Below are 15,576 nucleotides of genomic sequence, written 5' to 3'. Positions count from 1 at the left end.
TCTCTGAAAGAATATCATCCTGAGTATCGAAACCACTGGCAGAGATCCACCAGAAGGTTTCAGTATATATAGCTTAATAGATTATCCTGAGGTTCTTATTTCTGCTATTTTCTAAAATTGTATAGAAAGAATTAAGAAAATACAAAAGAAACAACAAAGAAGCCATTGCACAGCTAACTCAAATACTGAAATATAGAGATCTTAAGCAGTTAGTAATCTGAAGATAAAAACTATGAGATTTAAACATGTTCCAAATTTTATACTCACTAATTCAACAGACAGCTCTGATGTACAAACAAAATTTATTGAAAATGTGTTTGCAAAGGCAGGCCTTCACATTTCTTCCCAAGTAGATTGAGATCATGAAGCGCAAAATCCCATACTCAATCAAAACATTTTATACCCTCTACACAATGCACATCATGCCTAAGAAGCCCTCCCCATTCCCCTCATTATCTCTGAGTCATACTATAAGCTAAGCGATCGACTTGACAATTTCTTCAAGACAACAGATATCTTGTTTACTTGTAGCTTCACCTTGGACCGATGTTCCTATCTTATTTACCTGTGGCCTTGCCTTGGGGGGATGTTCCTGTTTTCCAAGAAGATTGTAGCAAGTCATCACATACTATTTAACTGAATATACTCGGGGGTTAATATACAAGAAGAGCATCATAGTTTAATAATACACTAGATACTTTTATAAAAGAGTAACTTATTTCCTTCAAAACCATTAATTAGCTACATCTCAAGGAATGAAATTTTTATTTGTCTTATCAGTGGAATTGAATAGCATATTCAGCTTCATGTAGTGGAATAAAGAAAGATGCAATATTTGACAGCAAATATGACTTTATGCTAGGCATATTTATAAAAATCTATGTAAGATTCACTTTATTTAGCTGATCAATACAGAAATTTGTTTCAGACAATGGAAACAAAGTTAATAAAACTGTAAAACATTCAGATACTTTTTATAACAAATTGAGAAAAGTGTGATCATTGCAAAAAGAAACTTGTAAGCAAAAACTGATCCAAGAGACTGAAGAAATATTTCAGTAGTGGGTTATTTAATACAATGCAAGTTTCTGTTCTATCCGCTCAATATGCACAAAATTTCAGATGTGGAAAGATTTGAGGGAGTAATTGTTATATATACCCTGGGAAGGGGAAGGAAAGGAAAAAGGAAAGGAATTGTCACAGGTATGCAGATTAATATAGAAAACTCCCATTTCATGCAGATGTGAACAAAACATGCATGCACATGCTAGCTCAAGCTGACATTGTGGTTTTCCTGTTTCTGTTATTTGGACCTGACTATGTGATGCACTTGAAAGTCTGGTGATAACTTTTAAACTTTGCTTTAAACAGAGATATTTTAATTATATTGATTATATATAGGAAGTAACTCAGTTTAACCTTGAAAACACATTTTCAGAATTGTTAATTGGCCACACAAGATTCAAGCAACCAATGTCTTCTTCCTCTTCCAAGAATTAATGTTCACTTTCTTTGCTGAAAAGGTTTTAAAAACAACAGATTTTAATTATTTTGTATAAGTCATTTGTTGCAATGAAACTTTACAATGTTAACTAATATTTTAATCTTAAATTTAAAAAGGTGATACTTTTAAATTACTCTGATGGCTAACTGTTCTGAAGCAATAATTCATGAAGGCTTGCATCAGAATATTCCTTTCCATTTTTTTAACTGCAGTGCTATAAAAACGTATTTTTCGGAGTATAAGACCCACTTTTTCAACCCCCAAAGTGGATGGAAATGTTTCTGCGTTTTAAACAGCGAATGCTGCTGAAGGCCCTTCTCCTTGCGAGCCCCCACCCTTTCATCTCTGCTTCCCAGCAATTTGCCTCCTTGCAGCAAACAGCCTGTTTCAGTTTCAGCAGTCTGATTAGCATAAGCAACTGATTGTTGGTTGGATCAGCCTCCGATGATCAGCTGTTTTAGGCTGCAGGGATTGCCATTGCCTATTGCCGCCTCCATGCGCCCCATTTTTGGCCTCTGCACACCCCATTTTTGGCCTCCGCGTGTCCCATTTTCTGCCCATTTCAATCCCCACCGCCGAGAACAGGTGGAAAATGGGGCACGCGGAGGCCGAAAATGGGGTGTGCAGAGGCTGAAAAGGGGATGCAGAGGCCGAAAATGGGGCGTGTGGAGGCGGCAATAGCAATCCCTGCAGCCTGAAACAGCTGGTCGTTGGGAGGCCTATCCAACCGACAATCAGCTGCTTGTTCCAATCAGACTGTGCTGAAACTGAAACTTGCTGTTTGCTGCAAGGAGGCAAATTGCTGGGAGACAGAGGCAGATTTTTTTTCTTGTTTTCCTCCCCAAAAGCTAGGTGTGTCTTCCAAGCGTCTTATACTCCAAAAAATACAGTATATCTCATTCTTCATAAGCTACTTTACATCATGATACCTTTTTGTGGTGATATCTGTAGCATTCCTCACAAGATAGCTTGATTATGATAGCAATAGCAGTTAGATTTATATACTGCTCCATGGTGTCCCCAGACATTTGGGGTTCTCAGTTTACCAACCTTGGAAGGATAGAAGGTGATTTGAATTTGAGCCAGTCAGGATTGAACTGGCTGTGAGCAGAGTTAGCCTGCAATACTGCATCCTAATCCCTGTGCCACCCTGTCTCCTTGGTGTATGATTAGTGTACCTCAGTTGCTAGTCCTCTGATGAATCAGATTTAAGACTTTTAGTGTGTGACTTAACTGAATAGAAATTAAATTTAGATGTCACCATCTCAAAATGTTACAAACACCTATCTCCGTTGATGTGCCATATTGGCCCAATCAGATGAATTAGAGCTTCATGAAACAATTGAACCTCCAATTAGAAACCTTGCTTATGTTTTTCCATTAGAACCTGTTACAGAATAGTAGAGATGGGGCCATCAATGTATCTTTTTCTCTGTCCTGAAACTCCCTTACTTGGTTAGAGTTTATATGCATTATTAGGGTCCATAGATGGCAATGTAACTCTTTATTGTAGTCATCCGCTTAATTTAAAAAGAATATTTACAGTAACTTATATAGTGTACTATTTTATTAATACAGGTCCCATTCTCCACATGTAATAATATACAGGTACTCCTTGAGTTACAACACTCACAGAGTCTGCCCATCACTATCAACAGTTGAGATAAACATTAAATGAACCACATCATTAATCACCCCCCCCACATCCCTATTCTCCCCATTGCATTTGTTAAATGAATGTGTGGGTCGTTAAGTAGAGCATTCAGTGACTCAGGTGGAAAAGACTGAGGCACCTAGTACAGGCACAGGCTACCTGCATTGAGCCTCCCAAAGCTTCTCACCTTCTGAGATATCCCAGCTTTGCTTCCTGACCCATGGGCATTCCTATCCCACTATGTCATAATTGCACACTTATCTTTTGAAAATACTCACAGCTCAGGAAGTTCAAGAGTAGAGAAGGCCACTTCATTGCTGGGCCATGTGGCACAACTAATAAGAAATCCTTTCCATTTTGCTTTCCTGCTATGCTCTGCTTTTCCAGCTTTATGCCAGCATTAGTAACCCCATAGAAGGTGAGAAAGTAAAACTGCCAGTATTTTTTCTTGATTGTGCCACGTGGCCCAGCAGTGGACTGGCTTTCCCAGTCTGACTTCCTGAGCTCTGGATATCTGATATGATGCTAGTCATTAAATGCCCTATCATACCTTGAGAACTGCCTATAAGTCTCTACTAGTACTCACCTTGGTGCTTAAAAATATGCCTTTCTATGAATATACAAGGAGATCCAAACTAGCTATGTGAGATCCAAATAAGCACCTGGATTTGCCTAATAGTTACATACAGATAGTCCCCAAATCACAACTATTCAAATAACACTGTTTGAAGTTATAACAGTGATGAAAAAAAGTGACTTATGACCGGTCCCCCATTTATAATTTTTGTAGTAACCTTACAGTCATTTGGTCAAAATTTAGACACTTGTCAACGTGTATGGTGGTTGCAGTGTCTCAGGTTCATGTGATTGCCATTTGCGACCTTCCCTGCCAGCTTCCAGCAAGCAAAGACAATGGGGAAAGCGGAATTCATTTAACAATCGGGAAACAACTGTGGCAAAAAAAAGTTCTAAAATTGCATATGATTCAATAACTGCATCACTTAGTTCAATTAGACCCATTGTGATTGTAAGTTGAGAAGTGCCTGTATCTGCATTTGCTTTTGAATCTTCAGTATCAAGTTGTTAGCCATTTGTTTTTAGGGTTCATGCCCTAGTTCATTTCAGATACAAAAGTTGAAGTTCTTTGTGAGGGTCTTTTTTTTTAAAGTAAGTTCACTTCCTAAAATAAATCTGACACGGGCTTTATATTTGGTAATGGAATTGAATTGGGAGTTTTTTGGGGAACCTTCTATTCAGAAGCAAGACGAATTACCCACCTGAAGTGATCTCCCTTTGGTCTCTATTGGTAGAGTGAACGCAGAGATAGCACACACAATGCAAACCAAGGCAAAAAGGCACAGTGCCCCCATGAAAGAAGCATTCATAAGTACCTACAATTAGATAATGTATTAGTGCCATGCTGTCATGCAATTCTGACAATTCATCTGTAAATCCTTTCTGGCCTATTTATTTTATGGATTGAACTGTCTTTCAATAGAATTATCTTTCCATGAACTGAACATATATGGAGGAAGCTAGCATGGAATTGCAATGCCAAACTTTTCTTATAGACAAAACAGAGGTGGAGAGTGCATACAGTTAATGAAAGTTTATTCATGGGGGATTGTGGAGAGAAGGAAACTTGCTATCATAATGTTGCAGATATACGTAGGAATAAATTATAGCTTTAAAAAATTCATTCAGGAAAATACAAGGCAATTGCTTTAATTTAAGTAAAATATTACATGATTCATTTCCTCCACACAAAGCATTATGGGATTTACAAAGTCTCTAGCTAAAGAAAGGAAAAGTTTCAACATCTTTTTTCATTTCTTTTAAATGATATTGTACCTGGCTTTTAATTATGTTATAAGCTGCTTTAAGCATTGTGCTAGAGTAGAAAAGGAGATTATACATTTTCAGAAAGTAATATTAAATTTATAATGGCCCTTTCATTTGTCACGGCACAAGCTTTTGTGAACTATATCATATTGCATCAGTTGAAATTTTTAGAGTAGTTCACTGTCTTATGAATTCATTTATTTCTCTTATTAATTCAACAACCTATAGAAATTCATCACTTTTAGTTCTGTTGATTTCATTGGAAGAGTTCAAGGATTTCATTTTTCTCCACTAAAATAAAGATGAGCTAGAATCACTTTTCTATTAGTGAGTTAATATCAAGTTCTTTATTAAGAAAGTATACTTTATAATAAAATATATAATGGTTTTTTAAATCAGCAAATGTAATTAATCTTTTTCCCTAACTTCTTGCAGCATAATTACTGAAGTCTCTTATTCTGTTGCATTCTGAATTATTGCTACATTTATTCATATTGTGCCTTCTAAGCTTCAGTAAATGAATTGTTCCTGTTTTAAGTTTTTCTTGTAATTAAGATTTTTAAACAAACTTGTCCTTTCATTTTTAAATGTTTATCATCTTTTTCCTTTATTGTACCATAGCTAAAACAGGATTCTGCATTTTGAATATATTAGTATCAATTTAGCTTGCCTGATGTCCCTTTCCTCCAAACATTCTGAAAAGAAATAATAAACTTATAAAAAACACCTTTTCTACTCTAGCACAATGCTTAAAGCAGCTTATAACATAATTAAAAGCCAGGTACAATATCATTTAAAAGAAATGAAAAAAGATGTTGAATCTTACAAATCTGAATCTTTAAACATCAGTCAATCTATATAGTCTACTAAAAATACCTGCCTGGAATCTGTTCCTACTGCTATATATGCAGTGAAATTCTTAAACAAAAGATGTCTTACTTGTGCTATAAAAGGTGCTACCATAGCACCTATACGGCATAGGGAGCCACTGGTCCCTAATCCCATGGCTCTCATGGTGGTAGGATAAACCTATAAGACAGTAGTGAAAATATGTGAGAATAATCTCTGACAGAAAAAGTATTGGATGAAGCAGATATGAGGCCCAGAGAGAGGGAAAATACCTAAACCTTTTACAGAATTTAGGTTATTTTATGCCTAAAGATAATCCCATAGTTTTGTTGAAATCAGTTAGTTTCCTGGGACCAAAATATTTTATTACCAATCCTCTAAATTCGATTCCAGTGCAGTACTAGAGTACAAAACATAAGCCTTCATTTTTAAGAACAAATGAATGAAATTACTAAAGTTTAGAGAGAGACTGAATTCTTAAAAAAAACTTTTTTAAAAAATCCAATACAGTAAAATGTTAAAAAGTCACGTTTGAAAACAAGCATAAAACTCCTACTAAATTATAGGTGTTAACATATGGTTCCTGTCTATTCTGGCTTAGGTTGAAATGCCATATTTATTTTATGTGGAATTAAATAATAAACTTGGTCAGATTTCTGAGTAAGCTGGCCAAAGAGTACCTGTTGAGTAGAAAAGTTAAAAAAAGAGCTTGTTCAGAAACATAATTTAGATAGTTTTTCAGTTTGCAATTCAAGAAATCAGAAGGACCTTACCTCCGCTGTGTAAATATAGATAGTATTGAAATTTGCAGCCACAAAAGCCCGCAGCATAAAGAGGAAACCAATAAGACCAGTACTAGATAGAAAAATAAAGAGAAAAGTTATGAAGAAAATAATATAACAAAGCCCAATAGTTTACTGGTGTGTTCCACTGATGTAACCTTGAATGTTTGAATGGTTACTGAAGGAAAAAGATTATATGTAATGCAAGGAGAACATGTTCCTATAAAAATTAGTTCTGTAATATAAACTATTAATAGTATATATAATATAAATATAAATAAACTAACAAATAGTAAAATATAAACAGAAAATTGCAGGTGGCCACTTAACATCGTTTACAGGTAAGTAACCAGTTCTTAACTATTCTGAATTTCTGTCATTTAGCTTTGTTGTTGATCCCAAAATGTCTTATCCATGAGATAATGCTATATATTCTGTTTTTGCTCCGGTCATAGGATTGGGATCATGTAGGAAGCACCTGTCAACTCATAAAATGATAGTACCATGAAAAGTCTCCATGTATTTTTTTGAGCAAGAAATTTTCTTTTGTAGACTCAATTAATTTGACTTTTACAATGCTTCTCCACTAATTTACCTGAAAAACAAGTTTTTTTAAAAAAAGGTCCTGACATCCTTTCTAAAAATTGTTCTCTGTTCAATTTTAATTTCCTATCAGCCAAATTCTAATCAAATAGAATTATATGGGAGAAGATTTTTTTCAACAGAAAATACTCTAATGCATCTGAATTATTTATACACCAATGTATTATTTCTATTCAATAAGCCATTGTCTAAATACTGTTACTTGACAATAAATCCCTGACCTTTCTCTTTGGAAGTAATAGTTGTTGTCATATATAGTGACACTATGATTACATATGCCCAGCATGCTTAACTTGATTGGTGATTGATTAGTATATTTAACCATATCCTAAAAACATAAGAGGATATTCTCTTTCACCTTATGAAGAAAACAGAAAATTGTAAGACTTCTTTAATAAATTTTATTTGCCTTTGAGATCTTAAATATCAAGCTTCAAAGTCTTATAATTATCTTGGTTTTACTCAAAAACAGATTCTAATGAATTAATTGGAAGACTCCAACCAGTATAACATTAATAAAGGTTTTTAAAAATCTCACACTGTACAAACCCAGCCCTAAAACTTTGGCCTGCCTAAGTGTGTTGTATGATCACCATGTTTGCATGTGAAGGCCAACATAATTGAAGGGGAAAAGAAAAAAATGGTTCAGTATTATTGTGTGCTCAGTCAAGTTTTTCTTGGGGTTCTTGATCAAGTAGATTTGCTGGTAAATTTGATATGATGCAAATCCCTCAGATTCATTTTTAGAATATGTTGGGAAATAATTTTAAAAAGCATATATTAGTGCAAAAGTAGCCACCTGAACAAAATTCATGCATTCCACACCAGGTTTACCATTAGCATTAGTAACAGACAGCCTTTGAAATAATAACTATCTATCTAAAGTGTCAGAAGGATAGCCACATGCATAATGGAAGATCTTTCAAGAACATAGCAGATATGAACACCTAAAACAAGGCATAGCCTAAATGCATTGCTATATTTTTAGAGCAGAGTAAGTGTAAAGACAAACTACTGGGCATTTGGTGCAAATCTGGGACATTTAACAAAATGGGATGAATAGCTAAAATATCAGTGAGAAATTGTAAATATTTGGTAAAGTTAATATTTAATAGGTTATGACCTTGCTCAACTTGTATCAGCAAGAAGTGTGAAACACTTGGGGGAGATGGGTGGTCTAGAAACATGAATTATAGATAAATAACTAAATAAATTATGATCAACTAGTAAATAATCAGTAAAGTTATGCAGTCCCACACATCTGGAGAGCACTAGGCTTGGATATGCTGAGGGGAGCCTCATCTACAAGTGCAGGAAGGGTAAGTCATATTCTGTAACTTGCTGAGAAGATATTAGATAAGATGGGCATTTTATGGCCCACAGGCCACATTCAAGATTGTGGCTGTCTCTGGCTGGCTGGCTGGGGTTGGGGTGGCAGAGTGGCCATCCACAATGGTTCCAGTTTTTCATGTGGCCCCTTGTGAAAATTAATTATTTACCCGATCTGCATTACAATAAATAGAAGCCACATATTGACTGAGGACTGAACTTTAGCAGCTACCAATTCAATAGCCTTGGCAAAATTACAGTTTTACACATACACACGTGTATTTGAACACATGTCCAAGCCATTAGGTTCATTGAAATATATTATTTGACTTCTTATAACATCAGCACATACATTGATGATTTCTATCAGATGCAAAGATTGGCTGACCATCATATATGTTAACACATAAAACCTCTGAAAAATCAATACATTTCAGGCAGGAAATCTGTCAATTCCTTTTTTTTCTTTTGTTCATGGAGAGGTTCATTTTAAATTTATACAGTAGGGTAGGCATAAAATATGATAAAACCTTGGCAATTAATTACTCTGTCCAGACTGGCATTCAAAAACATTCTCTGTTGGTACCAACTCCCTTTATTGCTACAGGCTAATGTGAAGATCAACATAATTATCCATTTACATAATGTCTGTTGTTTGGGGAAAACCCTCAGTTTATACTAAATCAAACATCTGCTTCTGTCAGTTGCTCTGACTGTTATGGATTGACAATCCAGATAGGAAAGAGGGAAACTTTACCAATGTAAGTGTAATCAACTAGAACTTTCCAACAAATTTGCATCAGAGAGAAACAGACTAGTCCTTATTTATTTTAGAGATATAAAATTATGGTCACTACATTTAACCTACTACCATGTTCCTTTTCTTCTGCATCAAACAGTTGATCATAGGGCATCTGAGTAGGGACCTTGTATTTTGGATTTTGTCTTGGAGCTCCTGGGAAACTCACAAAGATAGTCCTCTTTCCCTGGTGTTCTCTAGTATGTTTCCTCTGAACTTTGGGGATATCATAACTCATTATGTTTGTGTAGTAGCAATTTATTCCAAAAACTGAATACAGTTCTGCCTTCATCTTTTGAATATTCCCAAATGCATAATTCCTGCCTGTAATAAATGTTTTATTAAGCCAAACTATTTTAATTTTTAAGCACTCGATGAATCATCATGTCCATTTCCTGAAATATGGTTAACCATGCCAGATGCTAGAAGCTGTGGCAAACATTGGAATCCAAGCCATTTAATCATAATATGCTCCCACCCAAGCTACTTACATTGTGGTGCATATATTGAGGAGAAGAAAGAAAACAGCAGTGCATCCCATTGTTATTGTCAAGCTCACTCGTCTTCCCAGGAAATTGATGCCAAGAATATTTAAGGGATTTACTATTTTAAAAAAGGAAAAGAAGGAGAAAAAGATGTCACATTGTAAACTTAAATTAACTGAATCATTACTGCATAATTATCACACATGCATACATACACATACACCCCTACTACCTCAGGGAAGTCTCTTGACAACTATTTTCTTCATTGCTTCCTTACGATTACTTGAAAACTACAGATGGGGACTTTGTAACAGAACTTCCCATCAGCATCTTGTTTGTTTCTCAACCTTGGTAACCTAAAAATGTATGAACTTCAAGAGCTGAAATTAGTGAGATTAAGGGCTGTTCTTACATTCCTAAATTAATTAATACATTAATGAAAGCAGCTGACAACAGCAAGTGAACTGTTTTTCATGCAGAATTCCTAAATTTTCATTTGTGTATGTCTATACCTGTCTGAAACTCTGTGTGTATGCGTGTATCTTGTTGTGAGAGGTAACTTTGGAGTCTCTCCCATTCACGCTTACTTTAAATAAAGGCAGAAAGTGGGGTGGGGGGTGGAATTACATGCAATTTCTCCTACTGTGCTGATGAACATGATCTGGTAATCAGATGGTGCAAAGGTATGGCAAAGACAAGGGCTCTGAAACTCCTCCTGAGTATGGCCTAGCTCTGCCTCTACAGCTGATCCTCCTCCTCTTGAACAAACTAGATCCTTCTCCAGTAATTCTGCACTGGCCAGGATGACACCATAATAAGCAAAAGAAATTCCAAGCCTGTCATAGAAAACAAAAGGGGTTAGTAATGGGGTGGAAATCATTCTTTAGAATATTTTCTAAAAATAATAAGGTACATCTACAGGGTACATTTGATAGTCCCAAATAGAACAAGAAAAGGCTTCATGGCAGCATTCAAATTAATTAACAGCACACCAAACTGTTAGGGGATTGGTAAATACTATTAATTACCCATACAATTCCCAGTATGCAAGGATGAAGAAAACGTTTGCTACTGAATTAAGCAATTCAAATAATCCTTTTGTACACTTGGACTAAATAGTTCAACTTCTCATAATTTAAATTGTTTTAAAATTTTGCACTGATCCAAATTCCAGGGTAGAAGAGCAATGCAATAATTGTAAATGTGTTACCTCTTCTTGTTTTTTGCACTTTAAGGTGTCAAGTGAATTAGGTACAGATCAAATTTTAACTGGCTAGAAGATCCAAATTACATATCTGCCTATGTTACATAGTGACTTATCTGTATTTCTGCTTATAAGCCTACATTTTCAGATTCAGAAGAAGATATCCCAGCTAATGCTTGTATATTTTCTACCACAGGGTTTCAATTTTATTGCACAATCTGGAATATATGTTTCTATTGACAAGAGTATATTGGCATATGAATGTGATACTGCATATACTGAGTTTTATTCATTGATACTTTTCTAATTCCCTCAATTGCTTAAACAATTAAAAAACTCAATGCATGACACTAACTTCAAGAACATTAAGAGATTTTATATAATAATGCAGGGCAGAGATCAAGTGAATATGTGCATTCATCCATATGTTTAAACAGTTCAGTACATTGTGTCAGGTAAATTAAGGTGGATTGACTAATATCTTAGTTATAAGACTATAGTCACATAATTTTCTTGCCTATTTTGCTTTTATTTTATTTTCAGATTTTTTTTTCATTCCATTCAATCATGTACAATTATCAGACACTGCCTAAACAAGTCTCTGCAGTTTTTTTTGGCAAGGTTTTTCAGAAGTGGTTTGTCATTGCCTCCTTCCTAGGGTTTAAAGAAAAGACTAGTCTGATGCCTTTAACTACTACACAAAACTATTTTTTTATTCAGATATTCATTTCCAAATTGGAAGAAAGAATAAAACAAAATATATTAACTGCATCTAAGAATGCATGTGGAAGCTTTGTGATCTGGTGCTATTCCGATGTGCTGGGAGCAATAATTCCCAAAACTCCTAGTCAGCATACCATGAGTGTAAACAACAGCTATTGCCAAATTTTGTTGATTAGAGTTTATATTTCAATATGTCAAATGAAGAATGCCTGGCTGGAGAAGGCCAATGCAGAACATCCTACACAGAATCGAATGAATGTAAGCTAAATTACTATAATATTTGCTTGGTATTCTGATTAGCTTCTGAATAGTAATTTTTATACTTAAGATAATCAGAGTTGGGAGCTATAATAAATTTAAAGACAAAAGAAAACTACATTTTCTCTTTAACATTTATTAATTTTATTTTGTTCACTATAGTTTGAAAGAAGAAAGTCATATGAATTTACCATATAATCCATATTTGCAAAGATGTCCGTAAGTATTTGGGATCAAATAGGTCTTTGAATCTACCTCGTTTTTCCTAGAAATATGTTAAAGGAACAGTCAGAAATACACTGAATATTTGTTGCTGAAATGCTGAAGAGACATCCCAAGCTTTGAAACCCTTTATGAATTATAATCTAACTTTTCAGTTCATAACTCCTGGTAGCCCCAGAAAAAATAGGCAAGATAAAATTCAGAAACATCTGGAAGGCCACATATTGGACACCCAGGAGTTGACTACAATGTTCACTTTGTTTCATGACAGATTGCACAATACATACTACTATTGTATCATACATTGTCCAACAATGGACTATAAGGAAAGAAGAATTGGACCAATAGTGGCTTCTTGTCTTTTGTAATGTCTAGTAAGTTAAATTCCATTGATGTGAACAGATAGTTAAACATTGTTGCTGTACTTTATGGACTTTAACTACTTTATTTAAGGAGACTTTACCTTTTTAGGTGTTCAAGTCTGATAGTTTAACACAGTGTTTCTCACCTTGGCAGTTTGAAAATGTGTGGACTATGCTGGCTAGGGAATTCTGGGAGTTAAAGGCCACATGTCTTCAAACTGCCAAGATTGAGAAACACTGATTTAATGGATGGATAGTCAGCCGATGGATAGTTTAATAATGGGAATTAGTTCTGCACCTCATGGTTTCAGGAAGGAGGTTAACAAAAATAGTGAAAAACTTACTTCAACAGTTTCTACCAACTTTCCTTCAGGGATAACAGAATGGTTCATTTTAGCAATCCATTTGAGAGTAGCAAGGGCTGCTTTATCATTTCCAGAAGATACGTTATATCGAGCAGACTCTGGGATAAACTGCAAAATACAAATGAGTTAGATAAACAAGCACCAACATTTCCAGTGTACCATCAATCTTATAGTCTTATTGTAATAAAGGCTGGATTCGATGCAGTATCTCTTTTAATATTATAGCATTCAGATCAATATGATGATTCACTGCAGAGCAATTCGTGCAGTGCTTTCTGTCCACCCAAGCCATTTTCAGAAAGTCTATCAGAAAGTAATAGAATGTGCTAATCCACAAATTACAATTATAACTGGAAACAATTCCAATAAACCCCAAAGATAAATGAATACTGGTGCTTATATATGCAATTACAAGTCTACACATTTATCTGAATAAAATGTGTGTCCAAACAGAATGGAAGCATAAATGTTTTGTATGACTTAGCCCAGAGAATAATGTAAAATAGACTGTTTCTTAGCTAGAAGTTTACTGCAACCAGCCAATGTGATACAATTGGGATTCTTGGCTTTGAAGCCTACATCTTGGTTCCTTGGTTCCCATCTAACTACACTGCTCAAAAAAATAAAGGGAACACTTAAACAACACAATATAACTCCAAGTCAATCACACTTCTGTGAAATCAAACTGTCCACTTAGGTAGCAACACTGATTGACAGTGAATTTCACATGCTGTTGTGCAAATGGAATAGACAACAGGTGGAAAGCATAGGCAGGTAACAAGACATCCCCAATAAAGGAGTGGTTCTGCAGGTGGTGACCACAGACCACTTCTCAGTTCCTATGCTTTCTGGCTGATGATTTGGTCACTTTTGAATGCTGGCGGTGCTTTCACTCTAGTGGTAGCATGAGATGAAGTCTACAGTGGCTCAGGTAGTGCAGCGAATCCAGGATGGCACATCAATGCGAGCTGTGGCCAGGTTTGCTGTGTCTGTCAGCGTAGTATCCAGAGCATGGAGGCGCTACCAGGAGACTGGCCAATACATCAGGAGACGTGGAGGAGGCCGTAGGAGGGCAACAACCCAGCATCAGGACCGCTACCTCCGCCTTTGTGCAAGGAGGGACAGGAGGAGCACTGCCAGAGCCTTGCAAAATGACCTCCAGCGGGCCACAAATGTGCATGTGGCTACTCAAACAGTCAGAAACAGACTCCATGAGGGTGGTATGAGGGTCCAATGTCCACTGGTGGGGGTTGTGCTTACAGCCCAACACCGTGCAGGATGTTTGGCATTTGCCAGAGAACGCCAAGATTGGCAAATTCGCCACTGGCTCCCTGTGCTCTTCACAGATGAAAGCAGGTTCACACTGAGCACATGTGACAGACGTGACAGGGTCTGGAGATGCCGTGGAGAATATTCTGCCACATGCAACATCCTCCAACATGACCGGTTTGGCAGTGGGTCAGTAATGGTGTGGGGTGGCATTTCTTTAGGGGGCCGCACAGCCCTCCATGTGCTCGCCAGAGGTAGCCTGACTGGAGTGGCTGGAGTGTGTCAGCAGTTCCTGCAAGACGAAGGCATTGATGCTATGGACTGGCCTGCCCGTTCCCCAGACCTGAATCCATTTGAGCACATCTGGGACATCATGTCTTGCTCCATCCACCAATGCCATGTTGCACCACAGACTGTCCAGGAATTGGGGGATGCTTTAGTCCAGGTGTGGGAGGAGATCCCTCAGGAGACCATCTGCAACCTCATCAAGAGCATTCCCAGGCATTGTAGGGAGGTCATACAGGCACGTGGAGGCCACACACACTACTGAGCCTCATTTTGACTTGTTTTAAGGACATTATATCAAAGTTGGATCAGCTTGTAGTGTTTTTTTCCACTTTAATTTTGAGTGTAACTTCAAATCCAGACCTCCATGGGTTGCTAAATTTGATTTCCATTGATAATTTTTGTATGATTCTGTTGTCAGCACATTCAACTATGTAATGAACAAAGTATTTCATAAGAATATTTCATTCATTCAGATCTAGGATGTCTTATTTTTGTGTTCCCTTTATTTTTTTGAGCAGTGTATAAGGGAACTTTCCCTCACTTGTAGGTTAAGTTGGTATCAGAGCAACCTTTGCAATACCTGTGAATTCCTGTATCACCCAATACTGGATTTAGCTTTTCTTAAACTCCCAATGTTAAAATTTTAGGCAAATTCTTCTAGTTGCAGAAAATAAATAATTTTCTTGCTTAAATCAAATCATCAGGGTACTGCCTCAGCAATGAAATGTCCTCAAACATGCAAACAAACAACCCCTTGAAGCGTTTATGGGAAAGGTGGATCAAGGGTGTGGTTGAATGTGGCCAGGAAAATGGAAATATGCAGTCTGCCTTTTTTCTTAAGACCCAATACAGCAGGATATATCAGATTATGATATATGAGATTGCCCGGACAGCAATTACTTGCTTCAGAATATTGGCCGTCAATCCATTAAGAGGCTATGTTTGATTTGCAGTATGCGTATAGGATTGAGATTACAACTGATTTTTGAATCATCCAATTTACAACAGTTAATTTGATGTACTGGTTAAGGCACCAAG

The 15,576-nt window shown here is 36.3% G+C and overlaps 1 protein-coding gene across 1 annotated transcript in view; it reads right to left on the bottom strand.

The window, feature by feature from the left end:
• Window positions 1–1,449: 1,449 nt before the first annotated feature.
• SVOPL (SVOP like) overlaps window positions 1,450–15,576 on the bottom strand; it is a 28,786-nt gene continuing 14,659 nt past the window's right edge. The window contains exons 8-15 of the mRNA XM_026699080.2: window positions 12,961–13,089; window positions 12,224–12,297; window positions 10,475–10,683; window positions 9,854–9,965; window positions 6,623–6,704; window positions 5,940–6,029; window positions 4,436–4,549; window positions 1,450–1,515 (exon numbers count right to left, since the gene is read on the bottom strand). Coding sequence (XP_026554865.2) covers window positions 1,504–1,515; window positions 4,436–4,549; window positions 5,940–6,029; window positions 6,623–6,704; window positions 9,854–9,965; window positions 10,475–10,683; window positions 12,224–12,297; window positions 12,961–13,089 — 822 coding nt within the window. The 3' untranslated portion in view covers window positions 1,450–1,503. The remainder of the gene's footprint in view (window positions 1,516–4,435; window positions 4,550–5,939; window positions 6,030–6,622; window positions 6,705–9,853; window positions 9,966–10,474; window positions 10,684–12,223; window positions 12,298–12,960; window positions 13,090–15,576) is intronic.

This window comes from Pseudonaja textilis, chromosome 5, assembly GCF_049901715.1.
Source record: "Pseudonaja textilis isolate UNSWEBS1 chromosome 5, rPseTex1.2, whole genome shotgun sequence".
In the NCBI taxonomy this organism is placed as follows: Eukaryota; Metazoa; Chordata; class Lepidosauria; order Squamata; family Elapidae; genus Pseudonaja; species Pseudonaja textilis.
Note: the sequence above shows the minus strand (reverse complement) of the source record. Positions and strands in the feature narration are given on the sequence as shown.